At 38.1% G+C, this 23,927-nt stretch overlaps 2 protein-coding genes across 4 annotated transcripts; both read right to left on the bottom strand.

The window, feature by feature from the left end:
• Positions 1–133: 133 nt before the first annotated feature.
• On the bottom strand, positions 134–6,335 carry SNRPN (small nuclear ribonucleoprotein polypeptide N). The gene is made up of 7 exons (XM_070775959.1): positions 6,197–6,335; positions 4,825–4,976; positions 2,082–2,193; positions 1,471–1,623; positions 904–1,042; positions 411–536; positions 134–304 (listed from the first exon to the last, which is right to left on the bottom strand). Exons 1-7 carry the CDS (start codon positions 6,197–6,199, stop codon positions 267–269), a joined length of 723 nt encoding a protein of 240 aa, XP_070632060.1. The 5' UTR covers positions 6,200–6,335; the 3' UTR covers positions 134–266.
• Positions 2,158–23,580, bottom strand: SNURF (SNRPN upstream open reading frame). 3 transcript variants are annotated; one of them, XR_011562760.1, is made up of 5 exons: positions 23,422–23,580; positions 17,470–17,565; positions 14,098–14,223; positions 6,197–6,342; positions 2,158–2,193 (listed from the first exon to the last, which is right to left on the bottom strand). XR_011562760.1 is itself a non-coding variant. In XM_070775961.1 (3 exons), exons 1-3 carry the CDS (start codon positions 23,433–23,435, stop codon positions 14,118–14,120), a joined length of 216 nt encoding a protein of 71 aa, XP_070632062.1. In that variant the 5' UTR covers positions 23,436–23,580; the 3' UTR covers positions 12,047–14,117. The 3 variants fall into 3 exon arrangements, 2 of the variants coding, with proteins under 2 accessions (XP_070632062.1, XP_070632061.1); XM_070775961.1 differs by lacking the exons at positions 2,158–2,193; positions 6,197–6,342 and having other exon boundaries at positions 12,047–14,223; XM_070775960.1 differs by lacking the exons at positions 2,158–2,193; positions 6,197–6,342 and having other exon boundaries at positions 12,047–14,223; positions 23,410–23,569.
• Positions 23,581–23,927: the final 347 nt, after the last annotated feature.

Genomic DNA, 23,927 nt, shown 5'->3' with positions numbered 1-23,927 from the left:
CAAAGACAAAATTATTTAAATGAGTTGGTTAACAGGATTTACCTCATCCATAATAACTTCAAGACCAGAAAAATCCCAATCTTAACTCTGACCTCTAAAAAACATCAAAAGGCAAAAAATGTACAACAGTACCTCACAGTTTAATTGCTCTATGCATTTATTAGCTAATATTAATGGAGCAGAGGGGACAAAAGCTCACAAACATTTCACACATTTCACAAGCTGCATTGCAGGACAAAAAGTGACTAAGAAGGATCAACAGTATCCTAGGGTCTTGGTGGACGCATTCCTGGGGGAGGTGGACCTTGAAAAGAAAAAGCAAAATTCCATGAGATCATAAAAAAATAGACAAACATAAATATTCAGGGGCCTGGCTAGTACCACTGAGAAAATTATTAATACTCACTCACCTCTTATCCCTGGTGGAGGGGGTCTCATTCCTGGAGGGGGCATGCCTATTGGTGTCCCACGAGTAGGAGGAAGCCCAATTGGTGGGCCCATGGGTGGTCTCATACCAGGTGGAGGAGCCATAATTCCTAGAAAGAAAAATGGCAGGAAAAAAAAAAAGCACATAAATCAGCTAAGATGGTAGCATAAAGCACAAGATAATAGTTAAAGAAATAAGCCAGGTACTAAGTAAAGAGTTGAACACATTTCTCCTTGACCATTGCTACGGCAGATCATCCCAATTCAAGAGTCCATAGTTTTCATTAAAAATCAATGGCCAAAAGTGAAAACATATTCCAAGCTCCTAGTTAGGGAGTTAGGCTGGGCCTTAATTTAGTATCTTCTTAAAGAGTGCTTTTGGTCATCATAATTTTATTTCCCAGATCCACATCTGTATCTAAGAACCAAATTCTTTTAGAATTCTTTTTAGAACCAAATTCTCCATTGATTCCTTACCTGGAGGTGGGGTTGCTCGACCAACAGGTGTAGGTGCAGTCCCCCGTCCTGGTGGATACTGAGTTGGAGCTCCAGCAATGCTGGCAGTAGCCGCAACTGCAGCAGCTGCTACAGTGCCTCTTCCCTGTGGGGTCATTACCTGAGAAAGAACGCACAGACAGGCTGTAAATATAAACACTTCCTCACATCATTCAAATACAGAAAAGAAAAGGCTGATCATACACTATTTATTAAACACAAAGTAATTATAGCAATTACGCACTTCTCCCATTTTTCTCATTTAAGGCGCACTATCACCACTATCACACTCTCCTTTAAAATGAACATGTCCGCTTTTAACTTCATCAGCCCTTTGCATTCTCAACTCTGGTTTATCCATCCATATTCCTCTTCGCTCATCAGTGCTGAGTTACTGCTATCATGGTGGCTTCATAATGTATATTTGTACCCCTCTTCCCTCTACAGCATATACTGCTTTACACAGTACAGGATGTTCACTCAGTTTTTTCAGTCTCCTCAGTATCAGATTCCAGGTACTTTCTCTCAATAACACTCCTGGTGCCTCACCTGTTGAGATGGCCCCCCAACCCCTCGGACAGGGCCTGCTAATCCAGCAGGAGCCTGGGGAATTGGAACACCAGCTGGAACGCCTCTGCCAGCTGCCCTGCCAACCCCAGGGCCCCCTGCAGCTCCAGCAAGTGGTACCCGAGCAATGCCAGTCTGAAACAAAAAAATACATATATAGCTTGAAATCAAATTTATGAAAGCTATCTATCAATAATCATTCCTAAATAATTACCTCTTTTCAACATTTTACCATATAACCTATCTCATATGAGGTTCTATATTGAAAATAGCATCAAGAGAAGCATCCTACAGACTAGATGTATACTAGTCAAATTGGGAGCCCATATATTTTTCACTTTTTCACGATCCTATCAAGAGAAAATAAATCAGCACTCCTACCCATAACTAGATTGTAGTCAGCACATAGAATAACTCATTAGAATACGCTTAATCTCCCATTATAGACAAACAAGAACTTATATCAAGTGCCAGGCACATTTTGACAAAGGTATAGTGTACTTTGTCTCTGTTGTACACTCATTTAGCAAATAATTCAAATACTATGATTCCCTCCCACATTAATGTTCTGTCCTGTCCTACATCTTTCTTACATCTTTGGGGGGTGGTCCCTCCACAGTCATGGAAACCAAGTTCTCCCCACGCAACAACACCAGACCCAAAACTCGCTTTTCTTCACGCTCTGGCTGCTTAGCATTCTTTGGCCTATAAATGGGAAGAAAATTTTAGTATGGTAAGTTATGGATCGACTCACTAACATTTTTATAGATAATTACATATCAAGACAGTAATCCATGCCCAGATAGTCATGCTCAGTTACTGAGTTGTGACAAAAACAAAGAAAACTAGACTCGATATATAAAGCTGAGCTCTTTTCCTACTATACACCAAACTTCCAGAATATTCCCTCAATGTTGTACTATAGCAAAACTAATTTCTTCTTTGTGAAACACAGATGCAAATAACATTGCTAGGATTCTTTTAATGGTTGTTGCTATTGTTCAACTGCTAAGTCATGCAGACTCTGTGGCCCCAGGAACTGCAGCACAATACTTTGCTATCTTTCAATGTCTCCTAGAGTTTGTTCAAACTCATGCCCATTGAGTCAGTGATACCATCCAATCATCTCATCCTGTCACCCTCTTCTCCTGCCCTCAATCTTTTCCAGCATATGGGTCTTTATTGACAGCAGAACTTGGAATTTTATCTTTTTCCTTCCAGTTTTACTGACATATAACTGACAAACCATACTGTGTTAACTTTAAGGTGTATAGCATAATGACTTATTTCATGAAATAACTACCACAATAATTTTAGTGGACCTCCAACATGTCTTACAGATACCAAAAAAAAAAAAGTTTTTCCTTGAAAACTCTTTTAACAACTTTGATATATAACATACAGCACTGTTAATCTCATTTCTCATGCTGTGCATTACATCCCTTGTACCTAATTACCTTAAAAATGGAAGTTCATAATTTTTAACCACTTTCATCCAATTCACCCCACCATGCCCTGCCTCTGGCAGCCACAAATTTGATCTTGTTTTCTGAGTTTGTTTCTGAAGTATAATTGACCTACAATACTGCATTATTTTCTAATACACTACACAGTAATTCAATTATTTCTATTATAAGGAGATCATTATAAAGTGATCAACACTGGCTAAGACTTTGAAGACAGGCAACATTGAAACTTCAAGTTTTCATGTTAAAATGGGAATTAAATCATTTTTAACTAAATAAATACTAACGACAAGACAACTGAAATAAGAGATGAGAACAGCAACAGGCAATAACAGCCTAATAGCAGACACCTGCTTATTCCTAGACTTACCACATACTATATAACCATGGGAAGCGGCTTCCCAGGTGGTGCTAGTGGTAAAGAACCCATCTGTCAATGCAGGAGACATAAAAGACGTAGGTCTGAGTTCTGGAAGATGGCAACCCACTCCAGTGTTCTTGTCAGGAGAATCTCATGGACAGAGCAGCCTGGCAGGCTACAGTCCATAAGGTGGCAAAGAGTCGGACACAATCAAAGTGACTGAGTATGCATGGATATAATCAGGGGAAATCTTTTTGAAAACTTTTTGAACCTCTGTTAGTCTAATTTCCTCATGTGTCAGCAGCAAAAATCATATATGCATACAGCTTCTACCATATAATATAGATAGTGCCTTATTTAGGTGAAATTATCCCTAAAACTTACTGAAGAATGAGACATAAATTAAGGATACACCTAAAGCACTCTCAATTGTCTTTAGTATTTATCAAAGTTGTAATTTTTAAAAATCGTTTTCAGTAAAAATGTAGATTATTTAAACAAAACCTTAACATTGATCATTAACTTAGCATTCATCATCTAGAATTTCTGAAATGATCCAACTTCATATGCAGGAAGAAAATTAAGAATAAATAAAAACAAAAGGACAAGGAATATGTTATGGATTCTATTAAGATTTGAGAACAGATGTGTATAGCAGGCAGGCAAAGCATCATCACCTTTCTCTTCATACAGAAACTTCTAAGTGAATTGGTCAAATTAAATTTTTGGACAATGTATCATCAACTGTGGGAACAGACGATATCAAGCCAATGGTCAATATAAATTCTACCCCTAGATAAGAGCCTGAAACAAAACCATTTTGAACATCTAGAGATATTACTAGCACTAACCCAAATACTCTGAATGGAAAGTCAATTGAGTATAATGGCTCTGGGATCTCCCAAGTGCCACGCTCTTATTGTTACAGGAAGTTCCTCAAACACAGGTGCAAAGAGGATTGTGTCATAGGTAAGGCACAAGCATATTGAAGTTATTTCTGGAGAAAGAGCATGGATAAACCCCCAAAACAAATAAGCAAGGGAGATTAGAGGCTGATGCCAAATCAACACTGACCACGTGAGTTCAGACAAAACAAGGGGCAGGCAAAGAGGCTGGCTGAACAACTGCTAGACCAGGCCTGAACTATTCTATTCTCATTTCAAGTCCTCAACCATGAAGAGTAATTGTGACTCTTACAATTCCTTCGATCTCAATTTTCTAAATAAATATATATTGTTATTCTGAGAGTAGCATACAGCTTTTTTCCTCAGTTTTAGTTCATAATTGTAGTTTCAAAATTAAAATAAAAAATAAAAATAATGAAACAGTAGTGTGGATACAGTGACTCTAATACTGGGAGATTCATCCAATTCAGAGATGACACCAAGACAGGACTGCCATTTTTCCTGTCTCCTTCAGCAGGTGCCCTAACTACTTACTAACTCCTTCACCCTTAACTGTTCTGCCTCTCCCTCAGGACCCCACTGCCCAAACCCAAAGTGGCCTTACTTGATCTTCCTGAACTCATCACAATCACAGAGGATCAAGTTCATATGCTTGTCAAAAGCCTTAAAGGTGCCAATGAATATACGACCATCTTGCAGGATACATCTCATCCTATAGTCAATGTGCTGCAGCATCTTGCTACTCTTTCCCACAGTCTGGAAGGAGTAAGATATGAGTTAGTCATCACTTTGTCTGCAGCTACTTTCTAACCCTTTCCTGTTTCTTCCCCACTCCTGTACCAATCCAAATTTGGCTGCTTTCTTAACAAAAACATCATGCAGTCAATCTTTTCTTACCTTACCTTTAGGATACTAAGTTTGGACCCAGGACCACTTATACTCCTCTATGGAATGGTCTACTTTTCAGAATCCCTATGCAGTTTTCCACTGCCCTAAATATATGATTTCCCCAATAGATTCCCAAACCCAGTTCTCTCTTTTAGCATACCATCATTCTAATCCCTGTCCTTTCCCAATTCGAATCCCAAACCTCACTCTCCTACAGAGTACGTGATCCTGAGGACTATTTCTTTTCCCACTAGACACCTAGACAATTGGTGGGAAATCTCTATCTCCATCAAAAACTTTTCAGTTTCCGTCAACCCAATGTAAACATAATGTATTATTTTTCAGTTCTCTTTTAAAGGCCTCTATCCTAGTTTACACCTCACCTCTTATATCATTCAGAACTTTCATCAGTGTTTCTCAAACTTTTACTTAATTTTTTGTAAAGGTGCCACTAAGGCCCCTTTTAAAAAGATTTTCATCCCAAGTGACCACTCCACTAAAATTTTAATATGCAGAAATACTATTTCCATACTGTGGCCCTCTGGAAGACCCCAAACCACTGTAAAAATCTAAGATTCTTCTCACTCATCAAAAACTAGTTTTCAGTTCCTTTGGATATCCTTCCCATTAATAATGTATGTTCTTGGTTACCTAAACTTAAACAGAGCCACCAAATGGATTAGGATGCTGTATCTCTCTAGACTGCTTTCCTTTGTACCAATCAAGTCTCAAAGACCTCCATTTTTCTTCTCCACTGATTTCAAGCCTGTTCCTCGGCCGTTGTTTTGCTGGACCATCCATTTTCAAAGTAGACTTTTCAATCTATTGAAATCTGACCTCTTGAGTCCCCCATCTGCAGGTGATCCCTCACCACTGTAAATACGACCAAAAATTCTGTCTTTCTTCACAATGCAAGATCTCTATAACAGGACAACATACAGAGGTTTTCTACAGTTTTTATCTAATGCAATGAGGTATCATCACTATAGATTAATTCCCTATTAAGAACCCTGAAACACCTCACACTCTGGAAATCCAATATATTTAGAGAGTAGCTTTTCTCCCCTCTACCTTAATAAACATCTTACCATGATTGCTGTTCCACCAAATTCAATGTCCACAGGAAAGTTTCAGGATCCTTAAGACCTAAGGGAAGGCTACAGATAAAGGTATGACGCAGGTTCTCTTACAAACAATGCAAGCTGAGGCAGAAGCTTCAAATAGTAGATGGAGCCTGCAGAGGAAAGCATGATCAAGCTGCACCACATCTACCATGGTTTAAAACAGGCAGAAAATCTTGTATGAAAAGTACTATTTGAGATACTCAAAATCACTCTATTTCATTCTTATACCCACCAATTAAACACCATATTTCACTATTTGATGACCTTATCTCCCATTTTTTGCACACCTGTAAGTTACCAATTTGTTGAATGTAATTTTACACAGAAATTCTTAAAAGTTTCAAAAATAAACTTAATTTTCTATTAATATCCCCAAAACATAGTATTCTCTTTTTCCATCCTTATTCTAAGGTGTTTGATTCTCTGGTCACAAATTAATACCAAGTAATCTCAACTTCAACATTTTGGTATTCCTAAGTTTCTCCATTTGAATTCCTCCTGAGTTAGCCCAGATTTTGCTCCTTGGCTAAACCACCTAAATGCTTTAAACCACAATGTTACCTCCCCCCACCCAGCCAAAGTCCCTTCAGAATAATGCTAGGAAATATCTCTTCACTATGAATGTAATATATTATCACGTACCTGCTTAAGATGTCCTTTGTCAAAAGGTGACATACAACTACTGAATGCTTACATGTATGTACAGTCAACTTTCTTAGTAATCAAAGAAACAAACATTAGAATACAATCATTTCCCCCCGATTAACTTAAGAAAATGCTTCTAATAAGTATGAACCAAACCTAGCCAAAACTAGTAAGTGCTCTCAAACTGCTAATTATGTTTAAAAAGCAAACATACACATTATGTTCTTTATGAATGGGAATTTGGTTTTACATAGATGTTCCTGGTGGCTCAGACGGTAAAGTGTCTGCCTGCGATGTGGGAGACCAGGGTTCGATTCCTGGGTCGGGAAGATCCCCTGGAGAAGGAAATGGCAATCCACTACAGCACTCTTGCCTGGAAAATCCCATGACGGAGGAGCCTGATAGGCTACAGTCCATGGGGTCGCAAAGAGTCGGACACGACTGAGCGACTTCACTTTCACTTTGGTTTTACATAAAAGTAACTCAGTATCATAAACAAAATCTAGTTTAATTGTACTTTCAACAATGCAAACATTTCAAGTAAGATTGTTGTCTCCATTGTTTTCAATAGAGAAGATTTACAAACAGTAACCTGGTTAAGTAATTTACAATCATCTATTTTCTTATGTGAAAATAAAATCATTTAAATAGTGGTTAAGATCTATGACATAATAAAAAAAAAAGAATGGTGTGTAAAACCATAATAGATTAGAAGAGAGTTTAATGAAGTTATACAAATAGTTCAGTAAGAATGGTAAAATGTAGAGGCAGTATTTCCCTACAATTAGCAAAATTTCATGTCAGTTCATTACATTTTAAAGAGAACTTGGAGGGTATTAGGTTTTCTAAAAAAAAAAATAATAAAATGACCATTACTCAGAATCTCTCTCCCAAGCTTTGTTCTCCACATGCAAACTACCATGCATCCTTTGTGCAGCTTTTTCTGTAAGTCAATCCTACCATCAATAAATGTAGTTTTTTCTTTTCCAATCTGGATTCCTTTTATTTCTTTTTCTTCTCAGACTGCTAAGGCTAGGACTTTCAAAACTATGTTGAATGATAATGATAAGAGTGGTAAGAGTGGACTCATCTTATTCCCGACTTTAAAGGAAATGCTTTCAGTTTTTCACCAGTGAGGATAACGTTTGCTCTGAGTTGGTCTTTATTGGCCTTTATTATGTTGAGGTATGTTCCTTCTACGCCTACTCTCTGGTGAGTTTTAATCATAAATGGGTGTTTAATTTCGTAAAAGGCTTTCTCTGCATGTACTGAGATGATCATGTGATTTTTATCTTTCAATTTGTTAATATGGTGAATCATATTGACTAATTTGTGTATACTGAAGAATCCTTGCATCCCTGGATAAAGCCCACTGTTGGATTCAGTTTGCTAGCATTTAGTTGAGGATTTTTTCATCCATGTTCATCATTAATTGGCCTGTAATTTCCTTTTTTATGGCATCTTTGTCTGATTTTGGTAACAGGGTGACATGGTAGGGGACTTAAAATATCCCACTCACACCAATGGACAGATGATCCAGACAGAAAATCAATAAGGAAACACAAGTTTTAACTGATACAATGGATCAGTTAGACCTAATTGAGATCTACAGGGTATTTCCTCCAAAAAAATAGACTTCACTTTTTTCTCAAGTGCACATGGAACATTCTCCAGGATAGATCACATCTGGGCCAGAAATCAAACCCTTGGTAAATTTTTAAAAGTTGAAATCATTTCAAGCATCTTTTCTGATAAGGCTGTAAGATTAGGTATCAACTACATGAAAAGTACTATAAAAAACACAAACCCATGGGGGTTAAACAACAGGCTTCTGAATAACCAACAGATCACTAAAGAAATCAAAAAGGAAATCAAAAAACATCTAGAAACAAATGACAATGAAAGCACAACTCAAAATCTATTGGACGCAATAAAAGCAGTGCTAAGAGGGAAATTTATATACAAGCCTACTTCAAGAAAAAAGAGACATCAAATAAACAACCTAATGTTACACCTAAAGTCAACTAGAAAAAGAATAACAACAACAAAAAAAACTCAAAGCTAGTAGAAGGAAAGAAATCACAAAGATCAGAGAAGAAACAAATGAAAAAGAAATGGAAACTACAGCAAAATTCATTGCAAAGCTGGTTCTGTGAGAAGATAAAACTGATGATCCCATCAAGAACAAAAGGGAGAAGATTCAAGTCAATAAAATGAAAAATGAAAAAGGAGAAGTTACAACAGACAACACAGAAATACAAAGGGTCATAAGAGAATAGTACGAGCAATTACATGCCAATAATATGGACAAGTTGGAAGAAATGGAATCAATTTTTGGAAAAGTATAACCTTCCAAACCCGAACCAAGAAGAAACAGAAAATATGAACAGACCAATCACAAGCATGCAAATTGAAACTGTAATAAAAAATCTTCCAACAAACAAAAGCCCAAGGCCAGATGGCCTCACAGACAAATTCTATCAAAAGTTTAGAGAACACCTATCCTGCTCAAACTCTTCCAGAAAATTGCAGAGGAAGAAAAACTCCCCAAATAAATGTAATTTTAATCCAAATCCACATGAAAGTTTCAGGCCTATAATTTAAATGTTCTGAATTCTGACAGGATTCTCTATAAAAGAGTAGTCTGTAAACTCAGGAAACCTTGGTATATGTTTGAACCACTAGCAATTTCCACTTTTATGATAGTATATCTAAGACGTAAGATCTTCAGCAATCCATGGAGACATTAAGTTAAGTGGTTATCTGAAATAGGGGGTGGAGTTGGGGAATGAATTAAATGGCACAAAGGGATCTTACTCAGGCAACAGAAAACCCTAAAAGGACATGTGGCAATGGCTGTAATGGCAATCAGCTTATAACTGGGCAAATTTTATGATATATAAAACATACACCAATTAAGCTGTTCTTATACAGTAAATTATCTGAACCGTCAAATAATCTTCAAAGTTGCTAAGATTACATTTAATATTGCCACTAGTGCCTCCAAAGAACAAAAGCAGCTGAATGTTCAATAAGACAGTATTCCTGGCCCTTATTCCCAAATGGAGACATGCTACTAGACAATGAGCCACAGACAGTGATTACCAGGGGAAAAAAAGAGGGCTGGATATGGATTTTCAAAATTTCACTTAAAGGAAAGAAATGTAATCACAGAAAGGTTTCTGAAATAAAGATTAACATAATAGGCTTCCCTAGTGGATCAGACAGTAAAGAATCTGCCTGCAATGCAGGAGGCCTGAGTTCGATCCCGGCATCAGGAAGATCCCCTAAGAAGGGAATCGCTACCCATTCCAGTATTCTTGCCTGAAGAATTCCATGGATATAGCAGCCCAGTGGGCAATGGTCCATGAGGTCGCAGAGTCCGACGTGACTGAGTGACTAACACTTTCACTTTTCGGTGGGAATCAGTATCAAATGAGCATTTAAGGTGGAAATTTGTAGTCAGTCACCTCCCCAATGAAATTTTATAATTCAGAGTCAGGGATTTTACCTTCAAGTGCCAAAAGATTTCAGAGTCCAGATTTCCCAATCAAACCCATTTCAAATGTTTTATCCTGCTTGGCATTTCAGTGAACACAGACCAAACCAGGTTCATACAGCTTAGCTATTAAGAGATCAACAAATGCAAACAAAGATTTCCTGGTATAGTAGATCAGAACACAAAAGAAAGCCAGTCAGGCCTATCTATCCATCTAACCTGTTTGAGGTTCCAAACTCCTCCCACAACCACTATGTTATTACCATGTATAGAAATGCATCTGGGGATTTGAGTCATGGACTAAAGCAATGGAGACCTACAGAACTGGGGACATAAATATGTATTATGTATAAAATAATCCATATAAATAGGAGATAACATTTCACTCAGAATAGGGTTTGACTAATTGGAGAGGTTAAGAATGGGCTTCTCTTAAAGAGATGGACTTGAACTTTAGAAAGCTATACCTCATTCTAAATTCAGCATACTCTAATCACGAATCCTTGTGAGAGAAAGGAGATGTATTACTTTGTAGAGTGATCAAATGTTATCTCCACAGCAAAGAAGAACAAAATGCTTTAAGAGGAAAAAAAAACAAGAGCAGCAATATTACACTGCACTAAGGAATTAGCAGTTATAATAAATTTCCTGATGAAAGCAGACATAAACAACTAAATGGTCCAGGTGGCCTGACTACATCCTGGGACTCCTCAGAAAGAGGAGTTCTCAAACTTTTGAAAAGGTGGACTTTGAAATGATTAAACTACATAAATATGTAAAGCTTCCTTAAATCAAAAGATCTGATGGTCAGACTTGGCCAATTAACACACAAAAAATGAGAAAGTCACAGAACAATGGTATAGTATTAGTTCCCATTCACCTGATAAAATAGACTCTTCACAGAAAAAAAAAATGCACAAAATTCTAATGTGAGAAACACAGCTAAGTGGAAACTATTAATCCACAAAGCAATGCCAGTTAAACCAGAGGAAAACAATCTTTCCATTTTGGAAAGTGTTTGTCAAAGGGGAAAAAAGAGACATCAAAGGTGGTACTAAGAAATTATCACTGTAGTAATTATTCTTGAACTTTTGAACTGTGGTGTCGGAGAAGACTCCTGAGAGTTCCCTGGACTGCAAGGAGATCCACCAGTCAATCCTAAAGGAAATCAGTCCTGAATATTCACTGGAAGGACTGACACTGAAGCTGAAACTCCAATACTTTGGCCACCTGATGCGAAGAACTGACTGATTAGAAAAGACCCTCATACTGGGAAAGATTGAAGGCAGAAGGAGAAGGGAAAAACAGAGGATGAGATGGTTGGATGGCATTACTGACTCAATAGTCATGAGTTTGAGTGGACTCCGGAAGTTGGTGATGGACAGGTAAGCCTGGTGTGCTGCAATCCGCGGAGTCGCAAAGAGTCAAAACATGACTGAGTGACTGAACTGACTGAGTTATTCTTGATGGTAAATAATGCTTATGATGTTATTAAAAAGCAACATAACAAAACATTTAAGAACTTACTAATTTTTATACCCTGCATACCCAAACTGAATCCTCATCCTAATAAATTTAAAATACCTAATATACAGTATTTTTAAAATGCAGAATATTCATAATAGCATAGCAAACTAGGGGAAAAAAAAAACACAAGTACAAAGGAAAAGTAAATCATGAAGGGACCATCATTTATTCATTACAAATGATATTGAGGATTATGTAATAAAATGAAGGAACATTAATGATATACATAAGTAGGGTAGTTTAAAAGCATGATTACAACTATGTTTTCAAAAGAAAAGCAAATGGGTAAAATGAAAGAAAAAAAAAAATCCCACTATGGTTGAAACATGGCTATTTAAAATCTGTGGTTTACTTTCCCATTTTTCTTGGCTATCACTCATGCTTTACATTTTTATAATGAAAAAGAAAACATTATCAATTGTTTAAATGTCTTTACCCATTTACATGTATAGCAGACTTTAAGAAGACCCTTATGGCCAAATTCATCTGATTCTCTACTCTGCAATGTTTACTTCATCTACTCTCCTTACAATACCTTTCCCTTTACCACATTCTATAGTACCAACACTCCCCTACTGGCTCCACCTTATGTTTTCATCTTTGAAAGTGGTTCTCTAAGAGACTAGCAGACTTTTTCTTTTAAAGGGAAAGATAATAAATATTGTAGGCCTTGCCTGCCATTCAATCTGTCATGAATACTCCCATCTGCCACTGTACTGTCAATAATATTCACAGGCTGTATGTAAATAAATGGATATGGCTGTGATAACAAAATTTTTATTTATAAAAACAGGCAATAAATGAGTCAGATACTTTACCAACTCTTGCTGTAAAATAATTCTAGTAACTAGTACTATTTAGATGAAACTAGCAATTAAAACTTGGAAAATTACTCTACTTGCAGATCATAATTATGATTTAAATAATACTATACAGGAACTTGCAACAGTATCTAAACTATACTAAAGGGCCAAAGAATTCTTGGTTAAAAAATCAATTATGCACACTTATTCATGTAAAAATGTTCTTATTTTGGGGGACAGCTGAGGACAATTACCAGATTCCACTGTCTGAAATCAATGCTACTGTCTTGCAATCAAGTCCAGGCAATTACTGCAGAATGCTGGGTAAAGAATTTAGTAGGGGAGGATTTTTCCTTTTGAAATGATGGCCATAAACAAGCCTAATTAATTTGAGTTGTGGGGTTATACTCTGAAATAGAAATAAAGAAAATCTAGAAGAAAACTCATCTATAAACTTCTTTCCTCTCTTAGTTTCTGAAAAGCACATATTAAACCCTTTGAATTTAGGTCATTCAAATCTTAAACTTAAGAAAGGAAAAATAATCAAAATTAATTGCAATTTTCTAAAAATCTAAGCAACTAACACAAAAAGACACTGTAAATAAATCTACATAACACTGACAAATCATGGGTTAATAGTTTTCTTACACGTCAGATGATCCAAAAAATGGGTAACAAAATATGAGAAAAGAAAACAAAAAATAACTAGTAAATAAGCCTGGGAAAATATTTAGCTTCTCATCTGCTAATGGATGTGATGTGTATTTCTAATCTAACAGAAATAAATTATATGTAATTGACATAATTAATGCAGATGAAAGTGTACCTGGCACTATACTTTCTCATGGCAATAAAGACTAGTAATTGATAATATAATTTAGAACATGAATCTTCATTTCAAATTCCTTGATTTATTTTTACATCTGCATATCCAAGGAAATGATCCTATCTAATGTTTTCCAAAAAGCAAATTACTGAAGCTTCATTTCAAACTATCAGCAGAAAAAATAAAATTCTCACAGAAAGGAATTATAAAACATATTAGCAGGATATTCAGCAACTATTCATAATGAAATGCTTTTCTTACATTAAGGTGAAAAGCAGTACAAGCTAAATATGAATAAAACTACCTAAAAAGAAAAGACTACATTGTCTAGAAAGTAACTCATGACAAAAGTCTTTCAGGGTGAGAGCATTAAGGTACTGCTTTTACTATTTAAAACTTTCTGCTATGTGTTTATATTTGTATGAAGCCTTTAAAGAAAAGAAATTGAATATATCCCAAATAATTAAATGACCTCCAAACATCCTACCCTTTAATTAGTTGTTTAATCCTGATCATGATTTCATCAGCTATAACCTGTTTTTATTTTTCTCTTGAAATCATCTACCTTGGTGTTCCAATACTGCTTTAACCACCTCTTGGTGTCTCAGCTAAGAATGCCTGTCTCAGTTCTGCCTGGAAATCCACCACAGGTACTTGCTGCTGCTGAGATCGCCTCAGGTACACGTGACACCTAAGACAAGAGCACAAAACACATAAATGAAAAGACATTTGCCTATGTAGTTAACAATGCAAATATGAAAAGACCCTTACATTTAATCCTCAAGGTTCAGAGCATACCATTACATTATGAACAAATTATAAAAGAAGAGACTCTCTGAAAAAACGAAGGTACAAGAACTGATGGATACTTACCCTCTTTGGTGATATTACCAAGGAACTTAAAAAAAGGAAAAAAAGAGCTCTTTTGGTTTAAAATGCCCTATAAAAGAACCAAGAGTATAATAACCATTTCTAATCTGGAAACAACTCTTTAACCCCTAGGGAGGTAGGGTATTGGTTAAGGTATTTCCAATGAGACATTTTAAGATAGTTATTTATGCTGACAAGAAATTACTAACTGAAACAAAGAACTTCCAAGCTACTTAGGCTCTCAGACTATGTAAATCTACCATCCTTTAGTTATCAGGGAATTCTGGAAAAATACTCAACATATTCCTACCTATGAATAGGACTCTATCTGGCTGTGAATCTGATCCTGAGGATAAGAGATACAGGAAATTACACAGGTTGCTGGCTAACAAGACAAGCATAAATAAATCACCAGCCAACAAACTGCCCTCATTGTAAGTATGTGCTTGTATACTAAGTCACTTTAGTTGTGTCTAACTTTTTGTGACCCTGTGGACCTTAGCCCGCCAGGCTCCTCTCTTCATGGGATTCTCCAGGCGAGAATACTGGAGAGGGTTGCCGTGTCCTCCTCCAAGGGATCTTCCCAGGGATGGAACCCATTTCTCTTACTTCCTGCACTAGCAGGCAGTTGATAAGTACATATGTATGAAAATAGTCAGTAACAGCTAGAATTGAAAATGGGACTGTGATAAATGGTTTTCCACTATTTCTATACTTTTAAAATAAGATTTTTAACTGCAGTTCACGGGGTCACAAAGAGTGGGACATGACTAAGCAACTGAACAACAACATAAAGAATTAGCCTGGACTTTGTCCATGGTTCCTAGAAGGTAATCTCTAATCCTTTGAGTTTAACAAGTGATAGGAGTGTCTTTGTTATTCCTGGTGGGCCTCAGGGATCACACCAGAGTTAAAGCTAACTAGATGGCTCAGGTTAAAAGCTGGGCTTAGAGAACAGAATATTTATACTGCTTACCTGTTTCTATAATCCACCTATTATCAAAGTGGACAAAGGTGGTTGGGGAAATTATATTATTTTTCCAATGCAAAATTACCCTCAGATTCTAGTTCAGCACCTCCTAGTATTTATACGTAACATATACAACAGACATCAGGAAAATGAAGTTGTCTCTTCTTCAAAAGCAATGAAGTATTTCCATAGGTATGGACAAATGAGTGAAACCTAAAGCAGGCTTTTAGAAGATTACCATATGACCACCTATTATACTGATGATTCACACTAATGTTACACTGGATAAAGGCTCTAATAAAATATAACAAATGTAACAGAACCTTCACTCACTAACAAAGATCCTCTCCCAAGAAATCTCCTCCACCCATATCTCTGCCGCAATCTCTAATTTACCTCAAGTTATTTCTAGAGATTCTGGAGAGGAAAAAAATGGCATTACCATGTAAAAGAAAACAGGCAAATGCCTATCATAAATTATATAAAATATTCACTCAAAGTATTCCTTTTCAAAGTTTAATAAAGGAAAGAATAACGAAGTCTGAAGAATAAATAAAACACATGGAAAAATGGAGAAATCTTTTTGCCTTGCCAATAATTTTAAATATGCAAAATACTGAAATTTCCCCACATATTAAACGAGCAAATAACAAAAATAAGATACAAAATGCTACCCATGTTGTATAATAATTTCTGTAAAAAACTTCATATTTGAAGAAGTGAAATAAAATACAAATAAATATTAATAACAGTTGACCCTTAAACAAAAGTCTGAATTGTGTGGGTCTACTTATATGTGTTTTTTCCCCCAATAAATATATTGGGGATTTGTTTTTTTTTTTTTGGAAATTTTTGACATTTTGAAAAACTTTACAGACAAACCAGAGCCTAGAAACATCAAAAAAAGAAAGGTATGTCATGAACACGTAAAATGTATATAGACATACATTTAACATAAAAATGTTGTTCAGTCAACTGTCTATATTATCAGTAACGCTTCTAGTCAACAAGAGGCCATTTACAGTTCAATTTGGGGGGACTCAAAAGATATATGGGGATTTTTGCCTATGTGGGGGACTGCAACCCAACTCCCTCATTATTCAAAAGACAACTGTAATATTAATTTTCAGATTGACTGCTCCTTTATTCACTGCAAAAACTAAGAAATGCAAACAACCTAAATATCCATTAGTAAGATAATGATAATGTTATTATAGAACACCTGACATGGAAAGACTCCCAAGGCATATTGTTACAGAATAAATCTTCTGTATATAAACAAACATGCCTAGACACACAAACACACACACACTCCATATGTGTATACATGAATGCATATTAAAAGGTCTGAAATGATAAGAGATCAAACTACGTGAGGATTTATCTCTGGGGAGAATGGACAGGGAGGGGAATGGACTAGTGATATTTGATACTGTGTTATCTCAAAATTACATGTTTTATAAGAAAATTATATTCCTGTATTAGTAACAGCAATACAATTTGAAAAGTAACAGCTTTAGGAAAGAAAAACAATTTTACCACTGATAACTATCAAGATTTGTCGTAATAACAAAGTGCACAAGACCCAATGTAGATTCAGTATGTATCATGTCATTGTTATTGTTTTAGCTGCTAAGTTGTGACTCTTTAGAAATATTAATATAGTTTTAATTGAAATGCTCCTTCTAGAAACACATTCATATCCTAAATTGAGAAAAATGTATACATTTTAAATTCACTAACTAAAAAATTCTAAAGACTGCAGAGCAAACATGAATACATAAATTTACATCTCTTCAAAGCACAGAACATTTGGCAAGCACAACAGAAGTGTAACAAATAATAAAGCAGAAACAACTTTAATATAAGTATGCTGAAGGAGGTAGAACTTTATGAACATACCATGTTACCTACACATTAGCAAAAGTCAAGTTAGGACAACATGGTTATGGATGATTTAATTGTTTTTTTACTGTATCAATATAACATGCACAAGCTTCTTTCATTAATTAAATTCATTTAAATTCCCTGTGGCAGCATACTTTGTTCCACTTTGAAAATGCCCTAAATTGGTTCTCAGGGCCTGACTGTACTCACTCCTGGTTGCTCAGTGAGGCTGTCCTTCTACGTTTGACTTGGACTTCCACCTCTGGTACGTGCTGTTCTGTAGTCCGTCTCAAGTGTAAACGGTCCCTGAGGTAGAAAGGGGATTTGTTTTATAGACCTCATCAATTTCTGAAATAACCACTTACTTAAAGATTATACATGTATCTAGTAAAATGGAATTTTTAAACTCCATCTAATCTAATTAAAGCAAGGTATGGTGATATATACCAATTACAAATCAATACAACTGACAAAGGTAGAATTAAATATTAGAAGATCTTTATCCATCAATGGTCAGAATCTAGCCCAAAACTACTTTATCCCTTTAGATTCCCCTTGACAGCAGAAAACGTCAAAGTAAAAATATCAAAAAATTAAGCAAAACTGTGTATTTCTACATATACTCACATATACAGATATAACACTATATATTTAGATATATTTACACAAAAATAAATGTACATACATCTGAAAAAGTGGCAACATTGATTCCAAAAATGATTTGAAAAATATTTTATTATGATAGATCCTCTGTATAGTGGAATAAAGTATAAAATTTAAATTACGAAATGTCTAAGCAATCTCTTGTGTGAATGCTTCCTTCTTAGAATTTGAGAAACAAGAAATTTTAAAAATGCTTAAAGAAAAAAAAAAACATAGCCACTGACAGTATAATCCGCAGAATAGCTCACAAAATGGCTGCTCAAAGGATCTGAACAGGAAATCTGTTCAGCACTTGGGTCACAGACTACAAACTACAGGAACTGAAATTTTAAAATGTCCAACTCAAAACAGAGATAAGGAAAGGCATTTTACACAAGTCATGCAATGTAGTATTTCACAGGCAGATTTCAAAGGACACATTCCAAAAGACAATTTCCTGAACCCATGCTATTTTAGGTTTCATATTAGATTACGCAAAATAAACAAAAGAGTTTAACAATAACCCCGGATTTGCTTCAAAAACTTTAATGTTCTAATCAAGCAGTAGGAAAGATCATTAAAAAAAAAAAACCTTTGCTAATCTCCTTGATTTTTGGACCTTTGATTAGGTAATGCTTTCTTAGATTATGACACCTAAAGTACCTAACAGAAACAGAAATCCATAGGATTTCACCAAAAGTGAAAAATCTTTGATTCAAAAGACACTTAGAAAAACAATTAGAAGCATGGGAGAAAATATATGCAAATTATACATGGGATTAAAGTCTTTTATCCAGAATATATATAGTATTAATATTAGTCGCTCAGTCGTGTCCAACTTTTTGCAACCCCATGGACTACATGTAGCCCGCCAGGCTCCTCTGTCCATGGGATTCTCTAGGCAAAAATACTGGAGTGGGCTGCCATTTCCTCCTCCAGATATAAAGAACTCTAATTTAGAAAGAGATAAAGATCTCTTACAACTCAATAATATAGTAACAAAACTCAATTTTAAAATGAGTAAAGGGGGCTTCCCTGATGGCTCAGTGGTAAAGAATCCACCTGCCAAAGCAGAAGACACAAGTTCCATACTTGGTATGGGAAGATCCCACATACAGACCATGAAGCTGCTAAATCCCTACACCACAACTTTTGAGCCTGTGCTTTAGAGCTCAGGAACAGAAAAAACTGAAGCCCACATGCCCTAGTGCTGGCCTGCACAAGAGAAGACACAGAAGAGAAGACCTTGCACTCCAACTTAAAGAGAATAGCCCCAGCTCACCACAACTAGAGAAAAGCCTGTGCAACAACGAAGACCCAGCACAGCTATGAAATAAATAAATTACAAAAAATAAAATGAATAAAGGATTCAAACAGATTGCTTTCCAAAAGCATAAAAATTTCCCTTAACAGAAGAAAAGACGCTCAATATGAGGGTCGTTAGGAAAACACAAATCAAAACCACAAACACCACTTTACACCACAGGAGTAGGATGTGGAGAAACTGGAGAAATGAAAAATGACACAACTCTGGCATTTCTTAAAAATGTTGAGCATATTAACATGTGACCCAGTATTTCCACTCCAAGCTTGGAGTGAAACAAAAACTCAAACTTGAACATGAAAGTTCCTAGCAGTGTTAGTTGTAATAGCCAAAAATAGAAATAACCCAAAGTATAAATGATGAATGCATAAACAAAATACGGTGTGGTACGGTATATATCCATACAATGGAATGTCATTCAGTCACAAAAAAGGATGAAATACTGATACATAAGATGGTAGTTTCAAACATATTTACTAATACATTAATACAGTAAAAGGAATTATAAACCTCTGCTTTACTGTAGACTTCTGCTTTGTCATAGACCACCCATTATGATTAATCAAAGCTTAACTGAGAGTACCCCATTATCCATCCCACCCCTCAGAAAAAATCTTCAGTTCCTTTATGTAACCTGAAGGTCTGTGTTCAATTGAGAAAACAATCAGTATATAAAGGTATCTTTTTCATTTTCAAAGATTTTTAAAGCTACTTGCTAAATCAGTGATGAGCAGCTTTATTTTGAACTTTGTTCTAAATACACATATGTACATTTGTAATGTCCCTAACTGCATTTCCAACCCAGAAGCCAACATTTCAGAAAATTCAGCATTTAAGGAGAAAAAAAAATGCTACATGTACACAATGGTAATTTTTCACTCCAAAATCCCTTTCATTAAAAAATTAATACTAATCTGGAAATATGGGCTTCTCAGATGGCTCCACGGTAAAGAAGCCACCTGCCAAACAGGAGACTCCAGTTCAATCCCTGAGAAGATCCCCAGGAGAAGAAAATGGCAACCCACTCCAGTATTCTTGCCTAATAAATCCCATGGACAGAGGAGCCTGGCTATCATCCATGGAGTCCCAAAAAAGTCAAGACACGAGTTAGCAACTAAAACAACAACAAATTTGAAAATATACCGAAAAAGCCAAAGATGATGAGATATGACAGGGTTTTTTCCTAATAGTCTATCAAATATTCAGGATTCCTTACACGCCCCTCCCCCCAAAAGTAATAACTCAATGACTAAAATCTCAAGAATGAGAAATAAAAATTAAAAAACACAAAGATAATGTGAGGTAATCCCAGGGTGTGATCTCCCCACTAATATGTAAATCAGTGTCTCCAAAAACAAAACCTTTAGAATCAAAGAGAATTCTGAGCCAGCCAGCACCCAGGAACCAGAAAATAAAACTTCTTTGCCCACTCGTACTAGCGAAGGATGATGCCTTAACCATCAACAACTCATGTTCAAAGTACCTTGCCTTAGAAAGCAACACACAGTCCTTGCTCTAAACTTCAGACAGGGCTCATATTCCTTTCCCATTCTCAAAAAGCTGTGGTACTATGCCAAATATTCACAAGGCAGGACAGAGACCTTCAAACTTCAGGTCTTTCCACAGGGTCCGCCATATTGAGGTCCTAAGTCAGAGGGCAAGACTACAAAATGGCGGACCAGGATGATGCACTCTCATCTCGCAAAGGGCCAAATGATCAGATGTTCATATTTGAAGCAGTATCTTCCTACAAGCAGAAAAAGAAAATGCAAATCATAAGTATCACAAAATACCAGAGTCCTATTTTTCGAGCTACTAGAAAATAATTCCAGAACAAAGCTTCCAAAGCTTAATTTACATTTCCCTTAATTACATTCTAATGGGGCACACAAGCAGGCGTACTGTTTGTGATAAATGAGTATAAAAGGCAAGCACATCAAAATTCTGCAAGGAAAACCCTTAAAAATGTCCCCCCAAATCAAAGTATGGGAATAGTAATACAATAACCATAGTATTTTCTTAATTACCCCTTCTCAGCGAATATTCATAGCAGCTCCAACTTCAAAAATAATGGAACAAAAATAATAATTAAAAAATCAAGAGGAAGGGGATATGTACACACATAGCTGAACACATTAGCAACTGTGAAGTTGCTGTACAGCAGAAACTAACACAATATTGTAAAGCAAATATATTCCAAATTTTTTAAAAAGTCCAATTAAGGGCAACAATTCACTAATCCCAGATACACCCAGGACTCACATTCTACATTTTTCTCTGCTGTTCTCCTTGAACAAACAATTCATAGACCTCAGTTCCCAAGAGTCCTAGAGAAGTCTTGATCCCCTGATTTAAGGATATTATAAAGGTAACATCACCAATGGATTATCTAGCAATCAAGAAATAGGACAGACAGGTCAGGGAAATGTAGCTATAGAATTATGTAATCTGGGAAACTGAAATCAGAGATTAAAGGGATGAGAGTTGTCTAAAAGGCTAACTTAATCCACTTAATACAGCAAACAATTAAGACTGCTCACAGTACCACCTAAGGCAAATGAACAAAACTGAAAAAGCTCCTGCACCAGTGATGGAGGCTGTCTTTTAAGTAGAGTAGTGAATCCCAGAATGCACTCACCTCTCTTGGCCTCCAAGCCCGCACCTCTCCCTTAAAAAGGTAAGAGAAGGCCAGGGGCACAGTGCAGCTGCCCTGACATTTCAGGCAGGCACAGGATGGAAAAATCGTGCAACTCTCTGGCCTACCTGCTCCATTCTACCATGGCACTGCAGGGAAGAGGTGACTTATAAGGCAGAGGCTGCCCAAACCTGTGCCCTTCCTCCCCTAAGCCCACTCCAGCAGAGCAGGGAAGAGACAGGGACAGGGGACGTAGATGTAGAGGGTAGCGGGCCACCCCACACAGCGGAAGCTGCACAAATCCCCTCCCCCAGTGCACAGCAGAGGTGGTGTCATCACTGACGCGCCTGCGCACCCCGAGCCCACACCTTCCCTACTGCAGCACCAGGGTTTGGCAGCCTCCCCTCCCCCCCCCCGCCCCCCCCACTCCGCCTCTCCCGCTTTGCGCACGGCTCTCCGGAGGGCGCGGCCGACTCCCCGCCTGCAGGCCGCAGGACCGCCCCTCCCACACTGCGGCACCATGGGGAGGGCCGCGCCCCCACTCCGCGCCTGCGCAGAGCCGCACAGCTGCGGTGGCCGCCATCTTCACAGAGCCGCACAAAGGTTGTGATGCCACACCGACCCCCACACTCCTGAGCTGGCCTTCGAAACTCTCGTTCCAAACGCAGGGAAAATGCATGCGAACAATAAACTCCTCTGGCTGTCACATCCCAGAACCTGGCAGGTCCCATGCATTAGATGGGCTGTGAATACCACATCCCTCCTCTTACACCAAGCTCACAAATGGGAGATATCTAAAGGCATCAAGTATATAATGACCAGACATTTTTGCAGCCACCCCTTCAATTTAGGGACAGAGTAGTTTTGCTGCACTATTCAAACTCTAAGACCACTGCCGGTGACGAGAACACTGAACAGTTCTCTCTTTTCTTCAAACAGATGGCCTCCTCCACCCGCATGCCCCCACCCACTCACCTCTTGCGGCCATGTCGCACGACTTCTTTGTCATGCCCCCACCATTGCCGGCACCCCACCACCCCCACATACCGAGGCCACAGAGGGACCCCACCACGCTCCCTCTGCCCCCTACACCCCCCACGGGCAGCGCGGTCTCTCGGCCGCCCCCTCAATAAGCCGCCACCATGGCCACCGCGACCACTCCGTCGCCCCTTCCTCATCAATGCCGCGGGGACCACCACAACCACTCCCTCCCGCTGCTGCCACACATCAGCACCTCCGTAGACACGGCAGCTGTGGACGCCGCTAACCGCGCCCTCCCCCGACTGTTGCATCGTGGCCAGCCGCGGTCGCGGCCTCAACCACCGGAACAAAGAATCAGAGAATCTTAGGGGGTGCAACATGACGGTGCAGATACCCCCAAGACCTGACAAAACACGGTCGGGAGAGTCAGTCCAACCCCAAGCCTCCAGAAGTTGTTCCGTCCGGCTACCGAACAAAGAACTTGAGAGCCCAGATCCCCAGTAAATACCGAAATACTTCTAGTTCTGGAAGCTCAGGATGATTAAAAAAAAAAAAAAATGTTGCCCACCACACGGCTGACCTGGCCCGCTCCATCGCGCCGCTGGCCGCTCCTCAGAACACAACGTCACGCATCTCCGGCTGGCAGACCACGCTGCGCTGCTCCACCGCCACGGCACCACTCCGCAGACTCCGCCTGAGCATGCGCGGCAAGCCGCCCCGCTCCTGGCGACCAGACTCTGCCGCGCCTGCGCAGTCTGTTTGCCGCAGTGGCGAGGCGCTGCGGCACTGCTGGTGACGCGCGCTCTCTCAGGCAGGGAAACCGGGGATGGTGTCTACCCCACCCCGGTGGTCAAAGTCCTACGGCCTTTGGGGTCGGGGAGCGCTAGGGACCACCGTGAGCCAGCAGTTAATGGCTCTTAGAATTGCACCAAATGTTAACAGTTGTACTTCAACCCAAAGTGGTACCTCCCAGTGGAGTGGGAATTGGGTATTTCCTTTTTGTTAACATTCAAAAGTCTGTACCTTATTCAGGTTTCCTCAGGCTTTCCACTGGTGACCTTATCCTGTTGCAGGGTAACACAGATA

This window comes from Bos indicus, chromosome 21 (genome assembly GCF_029378745.1).
Source record: "Bos indicus isolate NIAB-ARS_2022 breed Sahiwal x Tharparkar chromosome 21, NIAB-ARS_B.indTharparkar_mat_pri_1.0, whole genome shotgun sequence".
NCBI classification, from domain to species: Eukaryota; Metazoa; Chordata; class Mammalia; order Artiodactyla; family Bovidae; genus Bos; species Bos indicus.
The sequence above is the reverse complement of the archived record's forward strand: the minus strand, read 5'-3'. Positions and strand labels throughout refer to the sequence as shown.

Bases quoted from the DNA above. Each gene is read 5' to 3' on its own strand.
- SNRPN (XM_070775959.1), bottom strand. The intron at 2,194-4,824 runs GTAAGGCCACTT...TCCCATTTATAG, and splicing joins GATGAGTTCAGGAAGATCAA to GCCAAAGAATGCTAAGCAGC. The intron at 1,624-2,081 runs GTAAGAAAGATG...TTTTTGTTTCAG, and splicing joins AGGGACCACCCCCCAAAGAT to ACTGGCATTGCTCGGGTACC.
- SNURF (XM_070775960.1), bottom strand. From the start codon at position 23,435: ATGGAGCGGGCCAGGTCAGCCGTGTG. The intron at 17,566-23,409 runs GTGGGCAACATT...TTTCTACCTCAG, and splicing joins CGGGCCAGGTCAGCCGTGTG to GGACCGTTTACACTTGAGAC. The intron at 14,224-17,469 runs GTGAGTACAGTC...CTCTTGTCTTAG, and splicing joins GCCTCACTGAGCAACCAGGA to GTGTCACGTGTACCTGAGGC.